Below are 27,105 nucleotides of genomic sequence, written 5' to 3' on the forward strand. Positions count from 1 at the left end.
AAAGGAAGTGTATGTACTATGATTCATGGACCCGATTCTTAGGATGCACTGCTCAATATAACAAAAGCTGTTGATGTAAACATTTCCATTAAATTAAAAAGGCAGTGATAAAAAACCTATGTATGAAAAGGAAATAGACAAAAGGGGAAAAACAATCCTTAACCAGCCACCCAGCTATTTAACACATTTCATCTTTGGAAAACCTAATCAAATGCCTTTCAGATCTCATTTTCTTTACTTTTGAAATTTGTGGACAACAAAGTCTGAGCAGGGGTGTGTCATTTTTTAAAGATCGTTGGGCATCAAGTGGAAGAGACAGAATAGGGCTAACAGTAGTAAATTCTACGAGGCCTAGAAAATAAGGTCCTAAAGCACATTCTTTTTTGTCTTCTCAACCTTTTGTTTGTAATAACTGTCAAACTTCATCACAATTGAAATTCCAAATCAATTCTTTTGAGACCTTTCAGTTCTGGGATAAAAAGACCGAAAACATTAAGACCCAAGATAATCCCCAAGCATAACAGTAAGTATCAACGATAGGGGAACATTAACATTTCAAGCTTACTGCCATGTTGGGAAGGAAGAATTCCCTCTGCCCTTCAAGGTCCTTCTAGCTGGACTGAGACTCAAACTGACATGAGACAGATTAAGAGGAGAACATCAAATTTAGTTACATACATATGGGGAATCCACACAGGAGATTCTGAAGACAGTGAGGCAACACGAGGTTTATCTGACATCCTGAGCTCAGGAGAGGGGTAGGGGTTCGAGGATACAAAGGGAAGGAAGACCATTTGCAGGAAGATGAGACGAGATGTTGGGAAAACAAAGGTTGCCCTGCTCTGCACTTAAGTTTCTGAGGTAAAGAGGAATCGTGTCAGAAGCTCTCTTTCTGGTATAGGCAGGCAGTTGAGGGGGGAGATTAAGAGCTTTTCTGGAATCTACTGGGTTTTGATTACCTTTAACTCAAAATAATGTTCATGCCAAAGTGGCCCATCTTGGGGTGGCCTGCCCGTGGCCCCTACACCCACTTCTGAAACCCCTCTCAGAATTTCTGAGCAGAGGCGGCTTTCAAAACCAAAATAAATCTTTGATTTCTGATCTCACGCCAGTACATGTGCCCTGAACAGGTTAAGACAGCGGTGAAGCATTTGTCTGTCAGTCATTCACATACGGTTCACGAGGATGGGTCTGTTCTAATGCGTACCAAAGTATGCACAGCAGCAAATGCTGAAGAAGTCTGTCTTGAACCAATGAATGCTGCATTAACAGATCTTTATTTGGCACTTACTATACACACCAGGCACAGGGAATAGATTAGTGAAGTGGTCAAAGACCGCCTCCACCAGGGTGCTCTGACAGGTAAGTGGGAGATTAAATACAGCTATAGGTGCCATAGTGTGGTAAGTACTGTGGGACATATAAAAGGCCTTTTTTTTTTTAATCCAACTTTTAGGATCAGAGAAGGCTTTCTGAAAAAACAGACATTTACAATGAATCAAGTGAAGGAGAGAGGGGCAGCTGGGGGAGAAAAGCAGGACCTGGGTACTTAAGAAGAGGGGAGACAGCACGGACTGTCCAAAAGATGGAAAGGGTTTCAGGGAATCCCAGAACTCAAGAAAGTAAGTAAACCGTAAGAAATCAGGTTACAGTGTTGAATACAAGGGCCAGATCTTATGAGACCCCACAAAACATGTGACGACCTTATACCAAGGCAAACCGGAGCCTTTGGAAGCTCTTAAGCAAAGCAGCGACACAATCTAATTTGCTTTTTAATAAGATGCCCCTGGCAATGGTATAGAGAACCAGCAGGGAGTGAGGCTGGAGGCTGGGCCACCAGTTAGAAAGCTGTTACATTACATGTTAGCTGAGGGTACTCTTGGACTAGAGCTGAAGGCAGCAGAAGCCTAGGCAGGTGAGAAGAAGACAACAGAACTAAACGTGTGTGGGCCAAGGTGGTCCCCGATGAACCCCGCTTCCCGTTACTCGTGCCTGTATGTAGTCCCCTCCCCTTGAATGTGGCACGACCCTTTAAACAAGAGAATGCAACAACAGTGACCCGGCCAGTTCCAGGCCTAAGCCTGAAGAAGGCGTGGGAGCTTTTGCTCTTGCATTCTGGGGGAAGAGGACCACCATGGAAAAAGCTTAACTGCTCAGAGACTACACTTCTGTGAGAAGCAAGGCCTGGGCCAACAAGCCCAGCCGAGGTCCCAGCCAACAGCCAGCATCAAGCTGCAGGCCAGGTGAGTGAGGCCATCTTGGAAGGCCATCCTCCAGCCCCAGCGAACCAGCTGTCGCCAAGTGAAGCAGAGACAACCCGTCCCTGCTGAGCCCTGCCCAAACGGGGCAATCGTGAGCAAATAAACAAAGCAGTTGTGGCTTTAATTCACTATGTTTTGGGAAAGCTCGGTAAGCGGCAACAGATAACTTAAAGTGCCCTCAATTCTTGCATAACCTTATGTTCTAATACTAATCGGCACACCCATGGAATGAAAATGCCGATTATCAGCACAACACCCAGCACTTTCTCACCTGAACGGCGTCACCGTTGAAGACCCCATCTATTATGAAATATGTCCAGAACACAGGCCATTCACATTCAATGTTTTCAAAGAGCTTGAGTTCAGCAGGGTCATAATGCAATCGGTTTGGGTCCTGGAATCAAACAGGAGACCGTCTAAAAGGTGATGTCAGATCACATATATAACAGCATCGTACCTCACTGGGTTTCTCTTGCTTTCTGATTCAACCCAGCTTTGCGGCTGATAACGATTAGGAGTCTGCTTTAATGGGGAGAAACTATTTTTGGCAGTTTTCCGTGGAAAAATTTCAGAAAAGTAAATCAGAAATGTACACAAGACTCCTTAGTAGTTTATATCAAGCTTCCTATATCCCTAACAAATAAATAGCAATTGGCCGATCACGATGCTTGGCAGACTATCTGTTTTACTGAAATCACTCTATCAGTCACGATGGCAAAAAAAAAACTCAAGAGGGAGGCCACAGTTGCTCTTTAAAACATCATGTAAGCCACAGAACTGTTTGTCCTTGTCTACAGGCTGCTTTTAAACCACCAGCCTGCTGTCCTCCTGATGATCTTATTCTTCTATTGCCTAACTTCAGCCTCGCTGTCTCCAAAATTAAGACTTCCCTTTCCAATTTTCCAACATGTAATTTTATAATCAAGGAAAGGAGAACACCACAGTGGTGACTTAAATATGAAGCACTTAAGGAACTATAAGAAACAATATTTAAGTACAACCTCTCTTGGGGTTTTATAACCGTCTCGAAGGAAGCGACAGCATCCATAACGCCCCTAAGAAGAAAAAAAAGTGCATTCGATGAAACAGAAGAATTTCTTTGCCTTTTTATTTTGATTCGCGTCAGCCCTTCACCCCCATTCCCATCAATCTTTTAGTAACGAACGAAATGTGTACCAAGTGCTTTTTGTTCTCAACACAAAAAGTTATTTTTAAGTAATAAGCAAAGTAAATTCAGGTTTGATCAGTGCCAACGAGGGAATGCCAAAACTTTCTGTCAGAGTATCAGGTCTGGGAGAGTAATTACTGAGAGTTCAGAGTGACCAGCCTTTCAGTCTGATTGGCTGTATCACGCAAAGATGCAAAGGGACCCTCACTGCTTGCAAAAGCCACTGAGGGAGACACTTGGACTGGACTACTTCTACTTGAAAGACTGGAAAGCAGAAAGGACATTTCAGACTCCTCACAGTTAGGCTCTGGATGCAAAGAAGTAGGGCGGCGAGGTGGGGGCAGGGGTAGGGTGGGGTGGGTGGGGCTTCCTAGGACTCAGGGCTATTGCTGCTGGTTTTCCTGCTGCAGGCTCCGATATTCTATTCGTCTTCAGCTTTCTGGGTGTTAAGAAAGAAGGGCGGTGGCACGGCGCTGTTAATGTGCCTCCCTAATCCCTGGATGGCAGTGCTGGGTGCCCGCTCCCAGTTGGGGCTGCTTTAGCGCTGGCTGCGGAGGCAAGCACGCTCTGTGTGGCCAGCTCTGCAGTGTTCTGGGAGTCCTGGGGAGGCCCAGCCCAGAACCCGCTCCCCTTTAAACACTTCATTCCCTGCATTAACTCCCTGCCTACCTGGACGAGCTCAAACAGCTTCCTTTTACTCCACTAAACCGTGAGACAGCTTCTTTGGGGGTGTGACTGGGGACCCTTTAACCCCTTTGAATCCAAGGGCTAAAATCATTTCTATGGAATCTAAGCAGGATCATCAATATGAAGATTTTGGCTTAGGAAATGTAAATTTTTTTTAAGGAAACTTACATTTTTCATCATTTTACTGATAAATCCAGTTGCCTGGACTATTTAATAACATTCTCAGTTTGGTGTACTGTATTATAGTTCGTGCATTTCACCTCAAGGCAGGGATTTTTTTTAAATTTTTTTTTAACTTACATCCAAGTTAGTTAGCATATAGCGCCACAATGATTTCAGGGGTAGATTCCTTAATGCCCCTTACCCGTTTAGCCCATCCCCCCTCCCACACCCCCTCCAGTAACCCCGTTTGTTCTCCATATTTATGGAGAAACATCTCTTATGTTTTGTCCCCCCTCCCTGTTTTTATATTAGTTTTGCTTCCCTTCCCTTACGTTCATCTGTCTCGTCTCTTAAAGCCCTCATATGAGTGGAGTCATATGATATTTGTCTCTAATTTCGCCTAGCATAATACCCTCTGGTTCCATCCACGTAGTTGCAAATGGCAAGATTTCATTCTTTTTGATAAGGTAGGGATTCTTTTAACCTCAACGTAACTTGGGGATTACCAAGTCCTCAGAAATTGTGCGTGAAGTTGGAGGATACTGGGACGTGTGCGTTTTTTTCTGGCAGGGACTTTATAGCTTTCAAGACGTTCTCAAAGAAGTCTGCAATCTCTCACGGGTTAAGAAGCTCTGCTTTAGAAGTACAGGAGGGATACGAATCGGGGTTCAAAGGCGCCGGCTTGGGCGCTTGAGCTCAAGCTCTGCTATCAGGAAAAGAACTAAGACACTTGAACGCTCTGAGCCTTTGTTTTCTCACTTGTAGACTCGGCTTTGGATGCTCTGAGTCCACTCAGATAAACCAAGCCTCTGACCTCACGGAGAACCGAGGCCCGGGTGAGCGGCTCCATGTGACCACATGAAAGGGGCACATAACACAGGGTAGGGGGGCACCAGCCTGATCAACGCTTACCTGGAGCTTGGAAATAATTTCATTTTTGGTCACATTCACAAGGTTCATATCTTCCACTGCAAAGGCCGGGAAAGAGATAATGGAAAGAAGTCCAGCGTCAATCTCCTTAGACGTTGATGCTCTTGGCAGCATGGAGAACAGAATAGACTGAATGAGAAACAAACAGGTGGCTTTAACCTGGGAGGTGCTGATAGTTACGTACGATATCTAGAGACCATGACCTTAGCCCCAAGGAACACCTGAATAAGTGTGCCAATTCTGAGTAGAGCTTTTTCCTACCAACACGGCCCTCACTGGGGGACCTCGCCTACCCAGCCAACGACTCCTGTTCCTTGCGGGAGAGAAGGGGCTCGGGGAGAGCATGGTACTGCCAGGAGCGCATGCTGAGAACTGCTGGTCTCCCTCCCTCGGGTGCCTTCTGTAGACTGTGCTGTGTCTTTAGGACACACAGGAGAGGAACTAAGGGCTAATGCGTCAGCAGGCCGGGGTGTCCTGGCTGTGAAGACGGAGACACAGAAGAACACACATATGGGGCTAGCACAGAGAAATGTCCGGCTTCTGTGGAATGTGACTGGGTGGACTGGGTGATCCAGAACCCACTTGAAGAGGGAGTCCAATCCGAGAGACCACACAAACACTCAGGCAAAATGGTAAATAACAGAATTACTTTAGTCCTAGAACTAGGGTTACTTAGTGGCACTATAACATGGGCTCGATTATAAGGTGGTTGGATTAGGCACTATAAACGAAAGGAAGGTGAAAGGATAAGGAAAGTTTGCGAACGGAAGGTAGCTAACACTGGGATCTAACATGTACAGACATGGGGCTAGCTCCCTGCAAACATAAGCTTACTAACTCTCATATACACATGGTGCACTACACTAACTGATTTTCAAATGTTAAACCAATTTTGCATTCCTGGAATAAATCCCATTTGGTCGTTAAAAAAATTTTTTTTCTATTTTATAAAGAAGGAATTTGGATACTGTGCCCAGGGCACACGAGGGCTCTGAGACTCAGACACAGAGATTCATGTGACAGAACTAGGATTCTAACCGAGGCCCAGCTGGCTATAAAGCTCACGCAGTTTCCCCTAGGGACTATGCATTATTAAGATGTATCATCAGCTTGGTTCTGTTAAACCGTAGCTCAAGAAATAAACAGATTCCCCATTCAGGACTATTTAATGGGGGAAACGGAGTGAGCCGGAAGGTAGGTAAACACGGCGGAACCTTCAGCTTCAGAATAAAGCTCCGTTTTCTTATTTTTATTGTTTTTAATTTTTATTTATTTATTTTTTAAATTTACATCCAAGTTAGTTAGCATATAGTGCCATGATGATCTCAGGGGTAGATTCCTTAATGCCCCTTACCCGTTTAGCCCATGCCCCCTCCCACAACCCCTCCAGTGACCCCTGTTTGTTCTCCATATTTAAGAGTCTCTTATGAGAATAAAGCTTCAGTTTCTAAAGCAAACTGACCTCCAAGCCCAGTTCAGTAACTAGTCGCTCACTCCTAGGCTCTCTGCCTGCAAACACGGCCCTCCCCCCAGAAGCTCTCTGCGTACAAGCTGATACTTCCACGACCCTGGCGCGGTACCTGGCCCAGAGGGGGCCCTCACTAAGTAAGAGTTTGCTGACTGACCAGCAATCGGTGACCTACTGCCTGCTCGATGGAGTCCCCTAATCTGCAACGAATCACTCCTTTCTCTGACCTGTATTTCATGCAGTTTCTACTAATTTTGCCATTTCTCCCATCTCACCTCTCCTCCACTATCCGTCCCGCCCCTCCCCAGCCCTCCCCAAGTGAACTAATGCTTGCTAGTCATCCATTTTGGTGGCACCACGAAATAAACTTGAGAGAAAACCACCTGTATGCTCAAAAACCGAAAAAGATGTTGCCTCCAGAAAAAGAAGGTTGCTGTGATTGCTGACTCCGCAGATACACCTCGTGATCATCGTGTCTTGTGTTTACCCAGTACTTTTTAGCTCATCGAGTGCTCTGACAAACTAAGTTCATTTACTCTGATCCTTACAACCGCCTTGTGTGACGGGAGAGGAAGGTGCCAGCACGCCCGTTTTATGGATGAGGGGACTGAAGCTCAAGGAAGCCAAGTACCACCAAGCGAGAAATGTGAGGAATGTGGGCCGCCCGGCTGGCTCAGTCGGTAGAGCATTCGACTCTTGATCTTGGGACTACTACGTTCGAGCCCCATGTTGGAAGCAGATTACTTAAAATCTTCAAAAAACAAAACAAAACAAAAGCGAGAAAGAAAGAAAGGTGAGGAATGGGACGTGGAGCCCAGTCTTCCATTCCATCAGCCTCCTTCCCTCCTGTCTGGACTGTGAGAGGCTTGGAGCTGTTACCTGGCAGTGTTCCACATCATCAGGCAGCACGTGGATCACTGACTTGCGTCCCCCATGGGCTCCAAAGAGGTCCAGTTCGTCAATTGCCTCAAGGGCTGCCTACAAGCACAGGTGTGAATCAGATTTTCTTTCTAGTAAACGGGCACTTTCATAGCCACTACTCCTTTACCATTAAGCAATCTAGCATAAATGCCTTCCCCAAGGTGAGGAAACATATCAGTAAAATTCAGCTAAAGTGTCCTGGAGACTGGTCCTGTCCTTATTTTCAGTGAAATCACAACTTTCCTGCATGTTGCCACTCTTTGTAGAAACAAGAAAGAAAAAGCAGACTAACGTTTCCCCAAATGAAGTTAGTATTTCTCCCAAAGCATGAGATGTTAATGAGTTTATAACATTGTGTGGCGGGGGAGGGGGGGGCACTAAATTCAGACAGCTTTTCTTTCACCTATTTGTGTTAATTTTAACATTAGCAATCTGCCACTTAAGGAAGTTAATTCTTTTAGTATTAAGCTTTCTGTCAGTTGACTGTAACGGAACATATTTATTGTTGTTTTGAAAATTCTAGCTCTGGAGTCTTTATTCTATCCAAAAATATACTTCAGTCTTGAGCAAGAGGGAGGCACATTAAATGTCTAGGGCAAGAGATATAAACCGGTGACTGGCAGACTGAATCTGCCCCACAGGTGTGTTCTGTTTGGCCTGATGAAGTTTCATTTTATTATTTTTTAATGTTTTATTTATTTTTGAGGAGAGAGAGAAACAGAGTGTGAACTGTGGAGGGGCAGAGATAGAGGGAGACAGAATCTGAAGCAGGCTCCAGGCTCTGATCTGTCAGCCCAGAGCCCGATGCGGGGCTTGAACTCATGAGCAGTGAGATCATGACCTGAGCCGAAGTCGGACACCCAACCGACCGAGCCGCCCAGGCACTCCAAGGCCTGAAGTAGTTTTAAAAATGATTTTGAGGGGCGCCTGGGTGGCTCGGTCGGTTAAGTGTCCAACTTCGGCTCAGGTCATGATCTCACACTCCATGAGTTCGAGCCCCGTGTCGGGCTCTGGGCCGACAGCTCAGTGCCTGGAGCCTGCTTCAGATTCTGTGCCTCCCCTTCTCTCTGCCCCTCCCCTGCTCATGCTCTGTCTCTGTCTCAAAAATAAATAAAGACATTTAAAAATAAAAATAAAAATGATTTTGAACTGGAATACTTTTAGAGAAAGTTTCCAGTGCCTCCAATACCCCTCAATACTTTTCTATCTGGCCAACTTCATTTGTTTATGTTACTTGCCAGACCTGAGCCCACAGGCTTTGGAACTTTTGAGCCCTGCCCTACAAAGCAGTCATATTCTTCAGCTCTCTTTATGACCCAGAAAAGGAGACTGGACATCATACGTCCAGATGCCTGGACAACAGCAAGAGCTTAGGCCTGTGGGTGATAATAATGAGGAAGCAGGACACTTATTTTCGGGCACAGGCACACTTCAGTGTAGGAATCCTACATTCTTTACCTATAATCTCAGTTGTCTGGGGTACCTGTGCCACTTGAATTTCAAACTTGTGGCTGACTTGAAAAATATGCTCATTAGATTAAATCCATCCCCCTAAAGATGAGAACCAAATCAAAGCAGTAAAAATGCACAGAAGGAAGAACAAACAGGTCAAGACCATCACCTTGGCCATTCCTACAGAGCTTGCGTTCAATTCCGGAATGCCCTGATTAGTCTTATCTCCGCGCTCCCACATTCCATAATCCTGAGGAAGAAAAAGGTAGTCATCAGAGCAGGAAAAAGAGGTATATGAGAAGTACTAGGGAAACATAATTCCTTTATGTTGCCACAGGCACAATGGCACACGAATATCCATTCTCAAAGGTTACAGGATTCATGGCTGTGCTTGTCCTTAATTTCACTTCATTTGACCTCTGTGTAGAATTTAACTCAAGTGGAATAAAAATGCATGCAAAAACACTCTCAATTTTCTTATTCCTAAAAGTTATCAATTTGTAAGAAATTCCTGATTTGTAGAGAACAACATGTTTTATTTCTCTTCAAATGAAATGCTGCCCCTCTATTTAGCTAATCCGTTTGAACTTAAATTGTAAGATAGAATAAAGAAACTTTAACAGATGCATTATAGCTAGTTGAAGCCAACCAAACCACTTAAAATAATTTAATACCAATTTCTAGCGTTACCTCTTGGGAAAAAGTGCTAAGCAAGGAACAAAAGCCAAAATCAACTGAGGCACAGAATACTGAACTTGCCCTATCTTTTAAACCAGATTAATAAGAACTGGGTCAGAACATGCCATCCACACAGAGGCTGTGATCCATGCATACCTTTTATAATTCGTATTTTCACTTAGGTGAGGCAAGCGCTGGATACGGTTCTGAAATAACGCTACACACGCTACTGAAAAATGACAACCCAACAAGAACAGGACCAGTGCCAGAACTGCAGCGTTTATTGTTGGATCTGCAAAGACGACCATTTCCAAAATGTGCACACCAGAGCGGCTTTCGCCTCTGTCCTGCTGGCACACCTTGTAGCTTAGCCCCAGGACTCCTTCCTCCGTAGTCCTCCTATCTGGGCCTTTGCGCATTCCACGCCATTCTCACTCCAACCCCAGAGCCAAGTGACTCATCCTCAGCAACTGCTTTGATCAGCTCACCCCCCTGTGCAGGACTCTAAAATGACAAACCATTTATTCCCCAGGGGCTCCCGGTCAACTGTCTCTCTCCGGCTGGCCACACACCTCTGTTATCTGGCCCCTGCCCCTTGCACGCCCACAAGCAGACTGTTTTCCGCTTGTCTCCAATACTCTGCTTTCAGGCCATCTCCTCCTTCCCCCGGAGCCCCCTCTCCCCAAGGACCGCTCCCACATTCAGAGCTCATTCCCGCCCATGACTGCACATGCTCTTCCCGCACCGTTCTGCTCACCTAAACCCTACTCACCCTCCAAGGTCTACCTCAAGTCCCACCCTTCCCACAAGGACTTCTCTGGTTTCTTTAGACCTGGGCACTGCCGCCATCTGGAGCCGGATCCTGCCGTGTTTGAGCGCTGCCCGTGCGAGGTGGGATGCTCAGCAGAATCCCTCGCCTCTGCTCACTAGGGGCCAGTAGCTCCCTCCACCGTGTGAGAAGCATAAAACTGTTACCAGATGTTGTCCAATGTCCCCCGGGAGGGGAAGATTGCCCCTCGTTGAGAATCGCCTCTTTAGACCCGGGGTGGCCCTTGGACCAAGCCTAGTTTGCCATGTATTTTTGTAAACAAGGTCTGTCTGGGACACAGCCATGCTCACGTGCTCACGTGTTGTCTAGGGCTGCCTTCCTACGACAATGGCACACCTGAGTAGAAGCAACAGGGACCGTAGGGGCTGAAAAGTTGAAAATCTTTACTGTCTGGCCCTTTACAAAAAATGTTTGCCGACCCTTGCTCTAGACCATAGGGCGTTTTTGGGTTTGTTTTTTTTTGTTTTTTTTTTTGAAAACAAACTCTACCCTTTCTTTACTTCCCTTACACTCAGCTTTGCAAAGGTTCCTTGTTTTCTAAGAAGTGTGCAAGGCGCCACCTTCCATATCAGACAGAAGCCTGGAGGAACTGGGTGGGGTTTATACAGTTTACACCCACCAGCACCGGCCAGGCCCACATCTGGCTCTGGGCCCTCCGCCTGTCGGCTGCGTGGGGGGATCCCCACGCACAGCAGTTCCTACCCACACGCCGACGCGGCCGCCCTTCACCCTGGGTCAGGCCGGCCCGGTACAGGCCACAGGACACGTTTTGGTCTTATTTCAGATCGGAACAATGGGTTCGAGCAGAGCACGTGGTGCATTCCAAAAACATCAACTCCCCAGCTGCGTTCCAGGACGAAAATGTGCACTCTGTGCGCAGAGGTGACAGTCACAGAGCTCTAACCTCGCTAACCTTCTGATGAGCCCCAAACAGTCTGGCCCTCCAAGAATGGCAGGAGTTTTAATCTTATTAACTGGACACCTGAAAACATTACTGCGGTTGATACTTACAGCGACTTTATATGCAGCTTCTATGTAAAAAACAAGATTCTGTACGAAGGCCACCTCGTCAAGGGTGAAAATAATACGTAAACCTAGTAAAGAAAAACAATAAAGTTACGGACTTACGTTGTGAAGAGAGAGCTGCCAATTACCAACTACAAATACCACACTAGGAAAGAAATCCTTGTACCCCCATTTTCAGTTTTCTTACGAGCGCATCAAAAATTAAGTCTGAAGCATGGGGTGCTTGAGGAGCTCAGTCAGTTGAACATGTGACTTCGGCTCAGGTCATAATCTAACAGTTGATGAGTTTGAGCCCCACACTGGGCCTGCTGCCGTCACCCTGTCAGCATGGAGCCTGCTTCAGATCCTCTGTCCTCCTCTCTCTCTGTCCCTCTCCCACTCATGCTCGCTCTCAAAAAATAAATAAAACGTTAAAAAAAAATTTTTTTTAATTCAGTCTGAAGTAAATTGGAACAGTTAATGCCTAATCTCTGAAAGAGAAAGGAAGGGAGGAGTGTGTGCCTACAGGTAGTAAAAATGGGAAGAGAAGGTGTGGGGCCTTCTGGTAGTGCTGGATTTGTGCAAAGAAGTTTCCAACAAACCATGAATTTTAGCCCGGAGCAACCAGACACCATTCTTACCCTTGAGTGAGCCAAAGGGTGGGTACATTTCCCCAGTGGCAGACGAGAGAGTAGAGCCCCCAGCGTCAGGAGACAACCCTTAACCTCGTGGAAAGGCGAGCTCCCCGGACCTCCCTAGGGGGCTGCACTGAAGCAGGCGGTGACCAACAGGGCTGGATTTTTGCTTGGGTCCTTTAACGTTTAGTTGATCATGGCAAATACACATACTTTTAAAGTATGAATTCTTGAAGCTGGTAGAGGTATGGTGAGATATGAACTCTTGCATCAATGGGGGGAGTTTGACTAGTAAACTGTTCTGAAAACAACTTGGTAGTAAATGTAAGTAGCCTCTGAATGACACCCAACAGAAGGAAGCAAACGGAGAAGGGGTCAAAGTTGGTATTGCAACATTAGTTATAATAGGGGGAAAAGAATAAAGGAATGGCTTGATTATAACATATCCACTGATAAAGTCACTAAAATTATGTTTATCGAGAGCTTGTAAGATCAGGGGGAAAATGCTCAAGTTACAATGCTATATAATAAAGATTATTAGCCATGCAAACGATAAGACCTTAAATAGAAAAAAAAACTTGGAGGACACACATTCAAATGAAAATGGACAGTGGAATTTTTTCTTTGTATTTTGTTAAATTTTCCACACTATTTACAGGTTCATATTAATTTTCACAACCAAGAAGTATTTTTCATAAATGCCCGGTGTATTCACAAAGCTGTAACAATATCATTTGTGGATTTCTGCTAACTTTGAGTTTCACACCTGCAGTCCAAACTACACGGGAAGCCTCTAACTCCAAAGGTCAGTTTACTGCTGGTGACGAGAACTTGGCGACACAGCAGCTGACTGACCTAAGGCCCGGGGGCCACGGCGGCAGGGACCCTCTGGTTACAGACGAGCTGCAGCCTGAAGCTCAGGAAGCCAACGGCTCGGGCTGAGGGGCAATGCTCACGGTCGGGGACTTCGGGCCCACTCCCAGCATGGGTACTATGGACTGACTGACCACTCCGGGCACATAGCCGAGCTCTAGAAATGACACTGTTTGGGTATAATTCAGGTAGATGAGGGTGTGTCTAGAAGGGGGTGAGCCGGGCAGTGAGAGGAAAAGGTGAAGGGGCCAGGCCTGCTAATACTAGGGAAGAAAATCCTAAGAGGAGGTTTGACGCTGTCTGCAGATATTCAGACTGTCAGAAGTAGATCTGATCTCGGCTGCTCCAGTAAACAGTGGCAGCAAGGAAGCTTTGGGATCAACAGCCCTTTGTCCTACCAGTCCTCAGAAGGTTGGCTATGAGCATGTCACAGAGTCAATGCATGTAACGTTATCAAGAGCATGCTTTTTCTTTACAGAAATAACTTATTTTGAATTCTAATCAATGCCTGTCCCTCCCCACCCCCTTCTCCCTGTACAATGTCACTCCCCGTACAATGGGCTCGAACGACCCTGGCTCACCGGAGGCCGTCATCTGGGCCAAGAACAGGAGGAAGAGGGAGGTGGCATCCACCTGGAGGTGGCCCCACTGGTCGTCACCCACCACGGTGCTGCAGGTGGCAGTGTTGTACTTGGCGTGCAGGCTGTCCTTGGTACTCTGAGTGTGCTTGAACTTCTCCACTTTATGTACCTGAGGGAGGAAGCAAGCCGGCTCCACACAGTAAAGGGGCTGACGGCGGGCAGAGGCCATACCCAAAGTCCATCTCTTAGTTCTAGACCTCTTAGCAGCTACCTCTGGGAGCCAGAGGGATGGAAGGCAGCACATGATCCCTAGTGAGCACCACACAGAGGGGCTGTGTGGGGGATTCTTCCCGTCCGCACCAGAAGGGGCCCGGCCCAGTGGGATTTTAACAAGCTCTGCAGGGCAACGGGTCAAGCCAAAGGGTTTCTTTGTCTGCATATGCCCAGCATGAGCTGTGACACACGGGAGGCACTCAGTAAGAGAGAGAGGGAACAAAGAGGCCCCGTTTAAACTTCAACTTCTTGTTTCCTTATGTCCAAAGGAAAGGGCAACTAGGTCTTGAAGACTAACCAGGCATATGCTGATGAAGGGCGGGGACAGTATCATTCATCTCGGAATGTGTGCAGATCCCAGCAGGATGTTCTGCACACAGTACAAGCTCAATGAATTGTTTTATTTACTCCTCGCTGAAAATACCAGTAAACAGTAATGTCAAGTTTTAAAAACTCAAGCATTTCAACTCAAATGAAAGGAAACCCTTTTATAAACTCAACAAAATAAACAGTGCTACGTGGCTGTCTGGGAGTGGCTTTAAAAAACAATGATATCTGGGGCGCCTGAGCGGCTCAGTCGGTTAAGTGTCCGACTCTTGATTCTGGCTCAGGTCATGATCTCATGGTTCATGGGATCGAGCGCCATGTGAGCTCTGCACTGACAGCGCAGAACCTGCTTAGGATTCTCTCTCTCCCTCTCTCTCTCTCTCTCTCTCTCTCTCTCTCTCTCTCTGCCCCTTCCCTGCCCGTGCTCTCTCTCTCTCAAATAAGTCAACATTGAAAATAAATAAATAACAATGGTCTCTGCCCCATTTAAAAAAAGGGCATGTTCTCCTTTTACACAAGTAACTCTTCAAAAGAGATTCTGAGTAACGGGGTCCTTTGAGTCTGGGTCCTTATTGAAGATAATTTAAAAGGACAAAGAACGTAAAATATTTCCTATTTCTCTTCCACTTGAGAAGAAAAGCTCAAGACGCTTTAGGGATGTTAGCTGTCACCATGTAAATGATATACCCACTAAGATGACCTGGAAACACATTTGCCATTTTCTGCCTACCTGTCTCATCATGCACTGGAGAAGACCCCGCATCAGTTTCACCACGTTCTGCGGAAATAAAGCGGGATGAGTGACGAGGCCAGCTTCCCTGCTCCATGAAAACCACCTCCTTACCACGTGGTCGGTAACCAGGGCTGCCTGGAGACCTCCCTGAGAAGGCACATCCTGAGCATATACACGTCTTCCGATTGTTTCGATTACCTCCAATCCATCACAAACAAAGAAAATCTGGATGCAGCGACTTATCTCAAATAAAGGGGTTGGACCACATGGCACCTCCAGTTCTGAAATCCACTGGTATTTTAGCGAGACAATTTTTATAAGCCTAGTACCCTGATGTTTAATTCTGATGTCACAGTTCTTAGTAATTCATTTTTGTCACGCTAAAGATGAATTAAGTCCACCATCCTGCCCCAAAGTAATGACACTTTGCCAAAAGAGCCATTTGTGACACCATCACTGGACTATTGAGTAAAGTTCTTACAAAATGCAAGTAGCCGCCAAGGTTACTCAATAATATGTATCGCAGCCAACTAATGTAATTATTATTATAAATAATAACAATAGTACGATGATAATCAGACATTCTGCCCAGGAGCTATATAAAACACTTTGCCTGGATTCTGTGTAATTCTCGCAAACAACCTTACGAGGTGAGTGTCATTATTACCCCACTTTATAGATGAGGAACCTGAGGCTGAGAAAGATGAGGCGACATTGCTAAAGTCACGCAGCTGGCAGGCGTTTGAGCTCTTAGTCAATACGTTATGTTGCCTCCCACTTCCTTCACAATTCAGGCCCATCAAAAGACTGCTCTTAATATGTCCTATGAGAAACACCATAAAATGAATTCACAAGTGGCTACAGAATGGGACAGTTTGTAGGTCGAAGTAGACTGGCTGGAAGAAGCTCCCACCCAGGACCACGAGCATCTCCTGTCTTGCAGAATGTACGTGGTTTGCCGAGGAGGAATAGTAAAGGCCATGAAAGTTAATTACCAGAGAAAAGTCTGGAGTGAATTATCCTTCAGATCCTTCTGCCTCTAAAATCCTAGGATTCTAGAATACGATTTCACTTTAGGTCATAAACTCTTTTGAGGCAGAAAATGTTACCTCACGATAAGGTTATAACTAACATTGCTATAATTAACATTTCCTACTGTGTACAGCGTGACCATTTGTCAACTGACTTCCCCTCAAGTAAAGAAAACTTATTTTCCATTATGAAGAGGCACAGTGGTTCCCAACTGGGTGGCCATTCCCATCCTCCAGGGGTGAGGGAACATCTGGAAATGTGGGGCCAGGAGCATTTTTACCGTCACCAAGATAAAGATGGGGACTACCGGCATTTAGTGCTTAGGGACCAAGGAGCCTAAGTGTCCTGCCATGCATGGGCTAGTCTCACACAATGAATGACTGTGCTTCCCAAGCTCCAAGCACAATAGCATCCCTGCTTCGGATCACTGGAAGATCCCACGTTATCTTTCATAATCAAGGGAAACGTCTCTCTTTAGTTGTCAACCACACTCATCAAAACAACGTGCCCTATTCGTGCCTCGCTATCGTCCGTCACAGAGCAGCAAATCCAGTCAACTCTAGCCTGCGTCAGAAAATGCTTACAGAGGGGGCGCCTGGGTGGCTCAGTCGGTTAGGCGTCCGACTTCGGCTTGGGTCACGATCTCGCCTTTCATGAGTCCGAGCCCCGAGTCGGGCTCTGCGCTGACGGCTCGGAGCCCGCTTCAGATCCTCTGTCTCCCTCTCTCTTTGCCCCTCCCCTGCTCACACACTGTCTCGCAAAAATGAATAAACATTAAAAAAAAAATTAAGAAGAAAAGAAAACGCTTACAGAGGAGAGGTACACGGTGTGTGTGCGTGCGTGCACATGTGTGTGTAGACAGGCAGGCTTTACTTTGACTTCGTCTCAAGGGAGGATGGGAAGTTTGATGAACATCCACATTAAATTATTACGCTGCTAAGAATGGCTCACTTATGTGCTAGCTATCCAACTTCTTGGGGGAGCACCCAGTGCTTGCTATGAGCATTTTTAAAACTACCTCTTGCCCTACCTCCAAGGCTTGGTGATTGTATCGCCTTACGCTCAGCAACGTCTAGTCAAATCCAAACCATCCTTCCCTTGCTCCCACAGACAGGTTTCCTCTCTTAAGTTTCCCTACTGTCGTCAAGGCTGCCCACATCTCCTGCCCACTTTGGTTGCTATCACAAGCACTGATCGGGCTGTAAGAACTCTCCCTGGGTCTGACAATCGGCTGGCTGGGAGGGCCAAGGAGGAACGTACAAATCAAAGATAAATCCAAAAGGTTCTCCTGCTAAGAGAACTATAATTTTATATGTCAATGCTTTCTGCTTCAACACTGTCACTCCCAATACTCTGCAAATACCTCCCGTGCTCAAGGGCAGAATATTTTCTTACGTACTCAAGGATGGCAAACCTTTGCTTCGGCGGGTACGTCAGTTTCTGATCTGAGAAATCAGTAAGAGGATTTCATAGTGCTGTGATGGTAACATAGGCATGAATATTGGACAACACCAATGTGACTCAAAATTAAAAGGTAACTATAAATTAATAAGACCGCTTTGGAAGGGCTCAAACTAGAAAGGAATTTCTAAGGGAAATTCCGAAAATGTTTCAAGCAGTAGCAATACCGTTTGGAGAAATACCCTTTCAACATGACTACTGCAGAGCATACACTCCGGAACGTATATTTCTGGTATGTTCTTTGGAAACAGTCATTATATGAGTGTATAATGGCACTGTGTATGTAAGTATATGTAAAATGGACAGAGCATGTGAGAGAGACATGTAGCTAGTTAGAAATGTGGACACTTTCTTTTCCTGTTCAGAATAGTATGATTTTTATTGTTTTTAAGGAAGACAAAAAATCTCAAAGAGAAAGACCAATGAGAGGTGGAGGCTACCTAAGTGCCCCCTAAAATATTCTATAGCAGGAATGGACGGGGCGCGTACAGCGAACTGTTCTACACAAACAGCTACCTCCTTGGAGGCTTTTCAGTTCAGGGGAAAGGGGCTGAGCAGCCAACGTGGCTGCCACTCGGCATTACCTGCTCCAGCTCGTAGGCTTTGGCCTTGTCCTCGTCGCGGTCGGCATTCTTGCGGTAGGCCATGCCCAGGCCCCACACGGCCAGAATGCTGTAGATGTTATCCCGCACCCAGGCGTCCTTTTGTTCGTGACTGGCTGACAGCAGCCCTGTGACCGGATTCTGTTAGAGAAGAGACACAAAATGACTCAGCGCCACCTTCACCCAACTCCTGGCAAACGGACGCCTGCCCTGAGGGGGCACGCTGAGGGCCGGGATGAGGAGTAGAAATCGGAGTTCTGGTCCTTCCTTGCTCTGCCACCAACAGCATGGTCTTGCGTGAGAAGCGACGTCACTCCTCTGTGGTTCCCTCATCTATATAATAGAAATATTAGCCTAGAAAGTCTCTAGGGAACCTTCTAACGCTGAAGTTCTTGTGCTTTCAAACCAGATCATACCGTTGTGACAAACAAAACGACCGACCAATGGAAAAAGCCCACGAGTCTTAACAAATCTGCGCACCACAGGCTTCAGGTCTTCTCCTGCCTGTATGCTTCCACATCAGCTGGGGAGACATTGAACCTGGAGCGAGAGACCCAGATGTGGGGCCCCACTCCACCAGTCCAGCTCCGTGTGCCAGGGGAAGCCGCCTACCCTATCCGGGCCTCCAAGGCCTTGTCTGTAATCCAGACATTTCACGTGCCCAAAAAGGACACGCTAAGCAACAGGACATCGGAGGTCCTATTTAGCTATGATATTTAAAATTTGTTTTTAATGTTTATTTATTTTTGAGAGGGACAGAACACGAGCGGGGGTGGGGCAGAGAGGGAGGGAGACCCAGAATCCGAAGCTGGCTCTGGGCTCCGACGCGGGGCTCGAACCCACGCACCGTGAGATCGTGACCCGAGCCGAAGCCGGACGCTTAACTGACTGAGCCACCCAGGCGCCCCTAGCTATGATATTTAAAAGGGCAGCCGAGTCACTAAAAAGCCAGATCTTCACACACAAAAAAGTACACACAATATTCTTGACAGCATTAGTCATAATAACTCAAAAGTGGAGACAACCCAGATGCCCGTCAACTGATGAATGAACAAAATGTAGTCTATACAATGAAATATCATTCAGCAATAAAAAGGAATGAAGAAGCATTCATATATGCTACAGCATGGGTGAACCTGGCAAACATAATGCTAAGTAAAAAAAAGCTGGTCACAAAGGACCACATATTCTCTCATTCCATTTATATGAAACATCCAGAATAGGTTAACCTGTAGAGATAGAAAGATTAATGGTTGTTTAGGGTGGGGGTGGGGGGCGGGTAGAAGGAAATGGGGTGTGAGTGACTGTTAACAGGTCACTTTCTGGAGCTGATCAAATTGTTCCCAAATTGATCACGGTGATGATGCATGACTCTGTAAATATACTGAAAACCATTACACTGTTTACTTTAAACAGATGAAGTGTACGGTAAGTAAATTATATCCCAATAAAGCTATTATTTTTTTAAAAGCCAGTGCTAATAAACTCTGTGCCTAGAAATAAAATGGGTAAGACAGAAAAAGAGTGACATAAAGATCAAGCCTTGTTGACCTGTCCTGAAAATATGTAAAGAAATATGTATCTGATAAAATACGTCCAATAAAATACAGAGCCTTGCCAGCTTTAAAAAAATTACTCAAAAGAGTACTACATTATTTACAAGGAGGCTCACGAAAAAACTGTTGGGTACTTTCAAAGTGATAGTGCCACAGTTATTACATAAAAGAAAACACTGGCATAGTTCCAAACGGTCCCACATGAGGAATTAAATAGTGGACTTTCTCCTTTAACTAATCTATGCCCTCTTCAAAAGCATCTAAAACTCAACTGAAACCGCCCACAGGGGCAACAGAGTTTTGTATTTTGACACGGTTCCATGGCCAACAATTGTACATCAATCATTTTAAAGAACTGAAGTCTAGAAATGGCTGAGTGAAGGTGTGAGTCTTAGTCCAACATCGGACAACTGGGATTTTTAAAAAAAAAAATCCAACAATGTATAACATAAGCAACTTTAACTGTTCTGAGGCCAGTTGGCTAATCCCAGGACGGGAATCATCAGGAGATCCAGAGAAAGAAATCAGCCCCTTCCTCAAATATCCGTCAACTGGGAGTCCACGGAGACAAACAGCCTTCCGATGACACAGCAGTGACTGCCGACACATAGTGCCAAGTGTGGTTTGGATTATGAAATGTCACTGTCCTGTTAGCTGGAAGTTACTTCTTTGATTCTTTAGTTTGGGCTTACCTGGTGAACTGGATTAGTTTATCTCCACCCAGAGCTATTATGTCTGAACCCCTCGTTTCACTACAGGGATGCAGTCTGGGTGTTGAGATCCCCACATTCAAGACTACCTACTGAAACCATGTTAAACTGCGGTGCTACTGCACTCAGTGAAAGGAGTTATGAACAGTAAGTTATGAATTTAGTATTTAAAAAAAATTTTTTTAATGTTTATTTATTTTTGAGACAGTGACAGAGCATGAACGGGGGAGGGGCAGAGAGAGAGGGAGACACAGAATCCGAAGCGGGCTCCAGGCTCTGGGTCCGATGAGGGGCTCGAACCCGTGAACCGTGAGATCATGACCCGAGCCGAACACGGACACCTAACGGACTGAGACGCCCAGTGGCCCCTTGAATTTACTATTATGAACTGAACATTCGTGTCTATTCAGATGCTGAAATCTAATTCCCAACGTGATGCTATTCGGAGGTGGGGCCTTTGGGAGGCGATTAGTGAGGGTAGAGCCCTCACGAATGGCACCTAGTGCCCTTACAGAAGAGGCCAGAATGCCAGCTTGCTCTCTCTGCCACGTGAAGTTGCAACAAGAAGCCGGCTGTCTGCAACCTGGAAGAGGGCCGTCACCAGAACCTGACCACGCTGGCACTCTCGTCTTGGACTTCCCAGCCTCCAGAACTGTGAGAAATAAATTTCTGTTGTTTCAGCTCGCCTGTCTGTGGTATTTTGTTACGGCAGCCCCAGCTAAGACTGGCTTCTTTCTCTAAGTTTATAAAAAAATAATGTGCTGTGTTGGAAGACGTGGGAGGTTCCATTTTGATGTAATTCATAAAAACTGAAACGACCACAGATCGGGAGATACTGTGCGATGCCCAGTCTGCTGTCCCTTCTTCTAACCGAGCCAGTGGCTTTGCCTTTGTGCTACTTACTCCCCTCCTTAAAGGTGGCTTATGCTGCACCCCTGCATTCTCACTCACTGGTTTCTGTGAACCACCCAACAGGTCCATCCCTTCAGAGCTCTCTCTGGGGTCTTTTACTTGCATTAGCTATCTAAACGGAAGGGGCCTTCATATCTGCTGCAATTTTACAAGCCAAACACAAACAGCCAAACTGCAGACAACAGGAGGAAAGTGGGCAGAGCTTTTTTTCAGGCTAAGCCAATGGCTTCAGATATGATCATTTTAACCATATGCTGCTTTCCAATCTTTTAAAAATATAATTGTATCTATACCCACACATAGCCTTCAGCGTATTATGTTTAAGAGCAGAGGTGCTGGGAGGCACCTGGGTGGCTCAATCGGTTAAGCATCTGACTCTTAATTTCGGCTCAGGTCATGATCCCACAAGCCATGGGATCGAGCCCCGTGTGGGGCTCTGCACTGTGCGTGGAGCCTGCTTAAGATACTCTCTTTCACTCTGTCTCTCCCTCTGCCCCTCTCCCCACCTTGCGCTCGTGCGTGCTCTCTCTCTCTCAAATAGAGAATGTTGGGGCGCCTGGGTGGCGCAGTCGGTTAAGCGTCCGGCTTCAGCCAGGTCACGATCTCGCAGTCCGTGAGTTCGAGCCCCGCGTCGGGCTCTGGGCTGATGGCTCAGAGCCTGGAGCCTGTTTCCGATTCTGTGTCTCCCTCTCTCTCTGCCCCTCCCCCGTTCATGCTCTGTCTCTCTCTGTCCCGGGAATAAATAAACGTTGAAAAAAAAAAAAAACAAAACAACAAAAAAAAAACAAATAGAGAATGTTGTTGGTGAGAATTAAATGAGTAATCCAAATCAAGCATTTTGGACTGTATCTACCATAAATCAGTGCTCAATAACTGCTAACTATATTATCAACCTATCTGAACAGATTTCATTCACATTATTTCTTTTTCATAGAATTATTTCAGGAAATCCGATGGGGAAGATGGGGATAGTGGTTAGGGGAACAATCTACAAGTCTGCTTAGCGTAACCATCATTATTTTTATTAGGAAAAAAAAAGCATGGTGCCTTCTTTTATTTTTACAGTAAATATGGCTAGTGGATATATTTATCCCATTGATATGTTTGAGAAAAAAACCCTGGCAACTCTCCACCCTCTCCACCCCCAGGTCTTTGCCTTTCCCCTTCTTTAGCCCTGAATTTTGCTCACTCAAATCAATCTTCCCTGTTTTACTAAACTCTCTGTGTACTTTACCTGTAAGAGTAAATTAACATTAGTGACAAATTCTGTAATAAGCACCATGACCGCTCGACAACCGTTTCCTGAGGTGACAGGTGTGGGGCCATGAAGGAAGAAGATGGGGCGGACTGCAGACAATGGGGCTATGAGGACAGCCATGAAGAGTCAAGGGTAGTGTCCCAATGTGGAGAAGGCACAGGCCTGAGCCAGGAGACTCAGCACCCCTGCTGTGAGGGAACTGACAATGATACCCTGAGACAATGAGCCCAAAATAAATTGTGTTTCATTGAGCACAAGGGACCAACAGTTGGGCATCTTGTCCTTCAGTTTCAGTCATCTGATGGCCCCTCTTACCTCTTCCACCACTTCTTCATTTCTAAATGAGAGAAAGTGCCCTTCTTGGCGCCTATTTGTGAGAGAAAGGCCTAGAATGAATTGGGCCCAGGGCTTGGCGTCTTATAACACCAAACATTCATTTCTGTTCCATGCCTCATGTCCATCGCTGGTCGAACGTGGTTCTGCTCGGTCTTGTCTTTCTTCTAGGAACCAGGCTACTGGAGCAGCCTATACTCACAACACTGCCCATCCCATGGCAGGGGAGAAGAAAGACAGCGAACCCTGAGCTGCCTCTTCAGGCTGCCAGCCAGAATGGACACATATTACCTCCCCTCTTATCTCATCCATGAAACCAAGTCTCATGGCCATTTCTGAGTTCAACAAGGGAGAGATGTGAAATCCTCCCCTAAGGATGGGAAGCAAATAATTGTGAACTATTATGTGAACAATTATGTAAACAACTATTATGTAAAGAATTGTGAATAATTATGCTGTCATGATGACCTTACCTGCTAGCTGTGGTGGGTTGGGACCCCCACCTTTATAGCCCACTGATAAGTGAATCTGTAGCGATCAGAGATTAACATGGTAACGAGCCATTTGCATTTTGCTTTTTGGCTTATAAAAAAGTCTCTCTCTGTCTTTCAAAAATGAATAAATGTTAAAAAAAAAAAGACTGGCTTATAAAAAAGTATTAAATAAATGATAATTCCTACTCTTTAGGACAGGGGTAGGAGGAAAAAGGAATTGAGATATTAATATCAGGTAAGGTCTTTGCTGACTTTACTGCAAAGAATATTACCAGGGATACAGAGGAATATTACATAAAAATGAAAGAGTCAGTTCACCATGAAGACTTAACCATCCTAAATTTGTCTCTACCTGATAAGAAGTAAAGGGATAGACACACAGAGGTCAGAGTAGAGAGTCCAGAAACAGATCCACACAAATATGACAAATTGATTTTTGACAAAAGTCTACAGACAAACGGGGAAAGGACAGTCTTTTTTTTTTTTTTAAGATTTTATTTTTAAGTAATCTCTACACCCAACATGTGTCTCAAACTTACAACCCTAAGATCAAAAGTTTCATGATCTACCGACTGAGCCAGCCAGGCACCCCGAAAGGACAGTTATTATTTTAATAAGTGGTGTTGGAACACAGAAATACAAAGGGTAATAAAAGAATACTATGAACCATTATGTGCCAACAAATTGGATAACTCAGAAAAAATGAATAAATTCCTAGAAGCACACAACTTTCTAAAACTCAATCACACAAACCTCACCATACTCATGGAATGGAAGAATTGGTAAGTTAATTAAATTAATTGTTAAAATGTCCATTCTACCCAAAGCAATCTACAGGTTCAATGCAATCCCTATCAAAATACCAATAGCATTTTTTCACAAAACTAGAACAAAAAAATCCTAAAATTTGTATAAAACCACAAAAGACCTCAAATAGCCAAAGCAATCTTGAGAAAGAAGAACAAAGCTGGAGGTATCACAACCCCAGCTTTCAACATATACTACAAAGCTATGGTAATGAAAACATTATGGTACTGACACAAAGACAGACACATAGATCAATAGAACGAAACAGCCAGCCCAGAAATAAACCCATGATTATATAATCAATTAACCTACAACGAAGGAGGTCAGACTATACAATGGAGAAAAGACAGTCTCTTCAATAAATGGTTCTGGGAAAACTGGATAGCTATATGCAAAAGAATGGAAATGGGCCCCTTTTTTAGACCATACACAAAAACTAGCGTGAAATGGGTTAAAGACTTCAACCTAAGACCTGAAATCATAAAACTCCTAAAAGAAAACATGAGCAGTAATTACATGGACACTGGACTTAGCAACATATTTATGGATAGGTCTCCTCAGGCAAGGGAAACAAAAGCAAAAATTAACTAATGGGACTACACCAAAGTAAAAAGCTTTTGCACAGTGAAGGAAATCATCAACAAAACAAAAAGGCAACCTACTGAATGGGAGAAGATATTTGCAAATAATATATCTGATAGAGGGTTTATACCCAAAGTGTAACAAGAACCTATACAACTCAATAACAACAACAAAAAAGCAAATAATCTGATTTAAAAATGGGCAGAAGATCTGAATAGACATTTTCCAAAGGAGACATACAAATGGCCAACGGACACATGAAAAGATGCTCAACACCAGTAATCACCAGGGAAACGCAAATCAAAACCATAATGGGATCACCTTAAACCTGTCAGAATGACTAGAATGAAAACGACAAGAAATGGCAAGCATTAGCAAGGATGTGGAGAAAAGGGAACACTTGTGCACTGTTGGTAGGAATGCAAACTAGTGCAGCCACTATGGAAAACAGTACTGAGATTCCTCAAAAGGATAAAAAATAGAAATACCATACAATCCAGTAATTTCACTACCCAAAGAAAATGAAAACACTTATTAAAAAAGATATATGCACTCCTATGTTTACTGCATCATTATTTACAATAGCCAAGATAAGGAGGCAATCCGAGTTTCCACTGACAAACGAATGGAAAAAGAAGATGTGGTTTGTATATACAATGAAATGTTCCGTGGCCATAAAAGAGTAAGACTGTGCCATTTGTGACAACATGGATGGACCTAGAGGGTTATGCTAAGAGAAAGACAAGTACCGTATGATTTCACTTATATGTGGAATCTAAAAAACAAAAACAAACAGAAACAGATTCATAAGTACAAAGAACAAACTGGTGGTTGCCAAGGGGCGGGAGGTGGTGAGAGGATGAGTGAAACAAGTGAGGACGATTAAGAAGGACAAACTTCCAGTTATAAAATAAATAAGTCACAGGGATGAAAAGTACAGCATAGGAAATACAGTCAATAACATTGTAAATAACTTTGTATGACAGCAGATGGTAACTATACTTACTGTGGTGAGCATTTCATAATGTGTATAATTGTCAAATCACTGTACTGTATACCTGAAACTAACATAATACTATATAGGCCAACTACACTTGAATTGAAAAAAAATACTCAAAGAAATATTGAAACCACTCAAGGAAAGAATGAGAATAATAAAAAGATGTGCTATTTTTAAAAATGTGAGTAAACAAAAACAATAAACTTAGATGTCAAAATTGTTGTTAACATGGTTCTAGAGCAAAGCAAATACCGGGCATCCATATGCAAGAAAATGAATCTCAATCTCAATCCTGCATCTCCTACAAGAGTTAACTCAGGGACGCCTGTGTGGTTCAGTCAGTTAAGAGTCTAACTCTTGATTTCAGCTCAGGTCATGATCTCACAGTCATGAGATCAAGCACCGTGTTGGGCTCCATGCTGAGCTTGGAGCCCGCTAGGGATTCTCTCCCCCATCCTCTCTCTCTGCCTCTCCCCTGCTCACTCTCTCTCTCTCAAAATAAATAAATAAAACATTACAAAAATTAACTCAAAATCACAGATCTCAATGTTAAATGGAAACCTATGAAACTTTTATAAGCAAACACAGAAGAAAAACCTTCATGACCTACAGCTGGGCGGAATTAGCCATGATAGTACTAAAAGGAAGATCCATAGGAGAAAAACCGATAAATTGGACTTGAGTAAAATTAAAGACTTTTGCTCTGCGAAGGACACTGTTAAGAGATAAAAAACAAACAAACAAAAACAAGCTACAGACTAGGAGAAACTATTTGCAAGTCACATACTCAACGAGAGAATTGTGAACTCTCAAAACTCAACAGTAAGAAAACAAACAGCCTAATTTAAAAATTGGTAAAAACAAACAAAAAAACTTGGATACTTCACTTAAGAGGATTTGACAGATGACAAATAAGCACATAAAAAGCTCAACATCATTAGCTATTAAGTAAATACAAATTAAAACTACTATGAGCTATCACTACACACCTATTAAGATGGCTACAATTAAAAACACTGCCATTACAAGTGTTGACGGAGACGTAGAATCACTGGAATCCTCTTATGTTGCTGGTGGGAATGCAAAGTGGTGCTGCCGCTCTAGAGAACGGTTTGGCAATTTCTTTTTTTTTTTTTAAGCTTATTTATTTTGAGAGAGAGAGAAAAAGAGAGCATGAGCAGGGGAGAGGCAGAGAGAGAGAGGAGAGAATCTCAAGCAGGCGCCACACTGCCAGCACAGAGCTCAACGTGGGGCTCGATCTCACAAACCGTGGGATCATGACCTGAACAGAAACCAAGAGTCAGATGCATAACTGACTGAGCCACCCAGGTGCCCCCAGTTTGACAATTTCTAATAAACCTGAACACTTCCCCTA

General features: G+C 44.6%; 1 protein-coding gene across 10 annotated transcripts in view; it reads right to left on the bottom strand.

Annotated features, from left to right (window-relative positions):
* The window catches only part of PHKA2 (phosphorylase kinase regulatory subunit alpha 2), a 70,970-nt gene that overhangs the window by 30,032 nt on the left and 13,833 nt on the right, over positions 1-27,105 (bottom strand). For all 10 annotated transcript variants that reach the window (XM_045472609.1, XM_045472610.1, XM_045472608.1 and 7 more), the window contains 9 exons: positions 18,061-18,219; positions 14,981-15,028; positions 13,651-13,819; positions 11,568-11,650; positions 9,219-9,299; positions 7,556-7,654; positions 5,191-5,337; positions 3,263-3,316; positions 2,533-2,655 (listed from right to left, as the gene is read on the bottom strand). In XM_045472609.1, the coding sequence (XP_045328565.1) occupies positions 2,533-2,655; positions 3,263-3,316; positions 5,191-5,337; positions 7,556-7,654; positions 9,219-9,299; positions 11,568-11,650; positions 13,651-13,819; positions 14,981-15,028; positions 18,061-18,219 (963 nt within the window). The remainder of the gene's footprint in view (positions 1-2,532; positions 2,656-3,262; positions 3,317-5,190; positions 5,338-7,555; positions 7,655-9,218; positions 9,300-11,567; positions 11,651-13,650; positions 13,820-14,980; positions 15,029-18,060; positions 18,220-27,105) is intronic.

This window comes from Leopardus geoffroyi, chromosome X (assembly GCF_018350155.1).
Source record: "Leopardus geoffroyi isolate Oge1 chromosome X, O.geoffroyi_Oge1_pat1.0, whole genome shotgun sequence".
Taxonomy (NCBI): Eukaryota; Metazoa; Chordata; class Mammalia; order Carnivora; family Felidae; genus Leopardus; species Leopardus geoffroyi.